This window comes from Bison bison, unplaced genomic scaffold (genome assembly GCF_000754665.1).
Source record: "Bison bison bison isolate TAMUID 2011002044 unplaced genomic scaffold, Bison_UMD1.0 scf7180017862979, whole genome shotgun sequence".
Classification (NCBI taxonomy): domain Eukaryota; kingdom Metazoa; phylum Chordata; class Mammalia; order Artiodactyla; family Bovidae; genus Bison; species Bison bison.
Window position 1 is genome coordinate 799,746 of NW_011493551.1, and position 3,553 is coordinate 803,298.

The 3,553-nt window shown below is 38.3% G+C and overlaps 1 protein-coding gene across 12 annotated transcripts in view; it reads left to right on the plus strand.

Moving 5' to 3' along the window:
- Window positions 1–3,553, plus strand: part of LOC104983541 (chromosome unknown open reading frame, human C10orf131) — an 84,374-nt gene that overhangs the window by 12,413 nt on the left and 68,408 nt on the right. For all 12 annotated transcript variants that reach the window (XM_010833015.1, XM_010833012.1, XM_010833013.1 and 9 more), the window contains 2 exons: window positions 913–1,049; window positions 1,151–1,279. In XM_010833015.1, the coding sequence (XP_010831317.1) occupies window positions 913–1,049; window positions 1,151–1,279 (266 nt within the window). The remainder of the gene's footprint in view (window positions 1–912; window positions 1,050–1,150; window positions 1,280–3,553) is intronic.

Genomic DNA, 3,553 nt, shown 5'->3' on the forward strand with positions numbered 1-3,553 from the left:
AGGCCTCCTCAGACAGCCATTTTGCTTTTTTGCATTTCTTTTTCATGGGGATGGTCTTGATTCCTGTCTCCTGTACAGTGTCACAAACCTCCATCCATAGTTCTTCAGGCACTCTATCAGATCTAGTCCCTTAAATCTATTTCTCGCTTCCAGTGTATAATCATAGGGATTTGATTTAGGTCATACCTGAATGGTCTAGTGGTTTTCCCCACTTTCTTAAATTTCAGTTGGAATTTGACAATGAGGAGTTCATGATCTGAGCCATGGTCAGCTCCCTTTCTTGTTTTTGCTGACTGTATAGAGCTTCTCCATCTTTGACTGCAAAGAATATAATCAGTCTGATTTCGGTGTTGACCATCTGGTGATGTCCATGTGTAGAGTCTTCTCTTGTGTTGTCAGAAGAGAGTGTTTCCTATGACCAGTGTGTTCTCTTGGCAAAACTCTTAGCTTTTGCCCTGCTTCATTCTATACTCCAAGGCCAAATTTGCCTGTTACTCCAGGTGTTTCTTAACTTCCTACTTTTGCATTCCAGTCCCCTATAATGAAAAGGACATCTTTTTTGGGTTTTAGTTCTAAAAAGTCTTGTAGGTCTTCATAGAACTGTTCAACTTCAGCTTCTTCAGTGTTAATGGTTGGGGAATAGGCTTGGATTACTGTGATATTTAATGGTTTGCCTTGGAAATGAACAGAGATCATTCTGTCGTTTTTGAGATTGCATCCAAGTAGTGCATTTCAGATTCTTGTTGACTATGATGGCTACTCCATTCCTTCTAAGGGATTCCTGCCCTCAGTAGTAGATAGAATGGTAGACTTTAGTGGTAGAGTATATGATAGTCCTCTTTTGCATCTTGTTTGGTCAGTCCCAGTTTACTCTTTTGGACTTGAAAGTAACATCTAGGTTTTGTTATTAAGTGATCAACCAGCTTAAACTGCCAGAAGATATGATGCCACGCATTTTAGAAGAAGAAGGATTCTATATTCAGAAAAAGCCAGAAATATATAAAAAGACCTGCAACAAAATGGAAAATCGTCTGCTTAAACTAGAAGAGGCAAGTTCACTACCTGATAAGCTAAATCACTCACTGGCAGTAATGTGACATTTGTTTTTAGTGTAATATTTAATTACTACATTCTTAAGTATTTTTAATAGGGAAAGTGTTGGTTTGAAGAAAGTGGAGAAATAATGTCATTACCTTCACCTATTAGACGGTCATGGAATTTCAGACTAAACATAAGCAAGGAACCTTTAAATCCAGCACTGAAGACCATGTATAGAAAGGTAAACAACAGTTTATTTGTGATTATGTTTAGAATTCTTGTAACATAAATTATAACTTGTATATTTACTTGTATACTTATTTTGTTAATTCACCTTTTGAGGATATTAGTAAGTCTAGTAAAGGCAAAGCTATGATGAAGTATTAAATAGCCATTAAAATTATGTTTTCAAGGAATATTTAATGATCTGGGGGAGAGCTCAGAATGTGAAGTTAAAAAAAAAGGCGGAATGTGAAATTTCATATGATCCTATCTTTATAAAAATAGATAATGAGTGAAGGAATTTATCAATGAATAAGTACAGACATGTGTGTATATAGATAAAAAGTCTGGGAAATATATAAGAGTTAATACTTATCTCTGGATGGTAGGACATAGGCTTATTTTTATTTTCTTTCTTATACTCTCTTCTAGATTTCAGAAATGAATATATATTGTACTTAACAATCAAAGAAACAAATTTTATGTGTATTTCAGAGCACATTATAAAAATTAGCAGTTCATTAACCTAATGAAAAGAAATATTTAGACAGAAATAGTTATATTAAAAATTTGGCATGCTGCTGCTGCTGCTAAGTCGCTTCGGTCGTGTCCGACTCTGCGATCCCATAGATGGCAGCCCACCAGGCTCCCCCGTCCCTGGGATTCTCCAGGCAAGAACACTAGAATGGGTTGCCATTTCCTTCTGCAATGCAGGAAAGTGAAAAGTGAAAGTGAAGTTCCTCAGTCATGTCATAAAAACATTTAAATAAGAATTATGTACAAAAACTTAATTGCTCAGTCACCTGCCTTTGTTGTTGTTCAGTCACATAATCGTGTGACTCTTTGCGACCCCATGAACTGCAGCACGCCTGGCTTCCCTGCTTTTAACTATCACTCAGAGTTCACTAAAACTCATGTCCATTGAGTCGGTGATGCCATCCAACCATCTCATCCTCTGTTGTACCCCTTCTCCTCCTGCCTTCAATCTTTCCCAGCATCAGAAACTTATCCAGTGGTGGCCAAAGTGTTGGAGCTTCAGCTTCAGCATCAGTCCTTCAGGGAATATTCAGATTATTTCCTTTAGGATCAACTGGTTTGATCTCCATGCTGTTCAAGGGACTCTCAAGAGTCTTCTCCAACACCACAGTTCAAAAGCATCAATTCTTCAGCACTCAGCTTTCTTTACAGTCCAACTCTCACATCCATACATGACTACTGGAAAAACCATAGCTTTGACTAGACAGACCTTTGTTGGCAAAGTAATGTCTCTGCTTTTTAATATGCTGCCTAGGTTGGTCATAGCCTTTCTTCCAAGGAGCAAGCATCTTTTAATTTCATGGCTGCAGTCACCATCTGCAGTGATTTTGGAGCCTCAGAAAATAAAGACTGTCACTGTTTCCATTGTTTCCCCATCTATTTCCCATGAAGTGATGGGACCAGGTGCCATGATCTTACTTTTCCTCTTCTAGTAATTATATGCCTTTTGTAGTCAATGCTTTTTCTTAAAAGATGCCTTTCTGTATTTCTTTCTTTTTTTTTAATTAATTATTTTAATTGGAGGCTAATTACTTTACAATATTGTAGTGGTTTTTGCCATACATTGACATGAATCAGCCATGGGTGTACATGTGTTCCCCATCCTGAACCCTGTTCCCACCTCCCTCCCCATCCCATCCCTCATATTCCAGTAGCTGCAACATTTTTATTTTATTTTTTAACTTTACAATATTGTATTGGTTTTGCCATATATCAAAATGAATCTGCCACAGGCATACATGTGTTCCCCATCCTGAACCCTCCTCCGTCCTCCCTCCCCATACCATCCCTCTGGGTCGTCCCAGTGCACCAGCCCCAAGCATCCAGTATCGTGCATCGAACCTGGACTGGCGACTCGTTCCATATATGATGTTATACATGTTTCAATGCTATTCTCCCAAATCTTCCCACCCTCTCCCTCTCCCACAGAGTCCAAAAGACTGTTCTATTCATCAGTGTCTCTTTTGCTGTCTCGTATACAGGGTTATTGTTACCATCTTTCTAAATTCCATATATATGCATTAGTATACTGTATTGGTGTTTTTCTTTCTGGCTTACTTCACTCTGTATAATAGGCTCCAGTTTCGTCCACCTCATTAGAACTGATTCAAATGTTTTCTTTTTAATGGTCCATTGTGTATATGTACCACAGCTTTCTTATCCATTCATCTGCTGATGGGCATCTAGGTTGCTTCCATGTCCTGGCTATTATAAACAGTGCTGTGATGAACATTGGGGTACACGTGTCTCTTTCCCT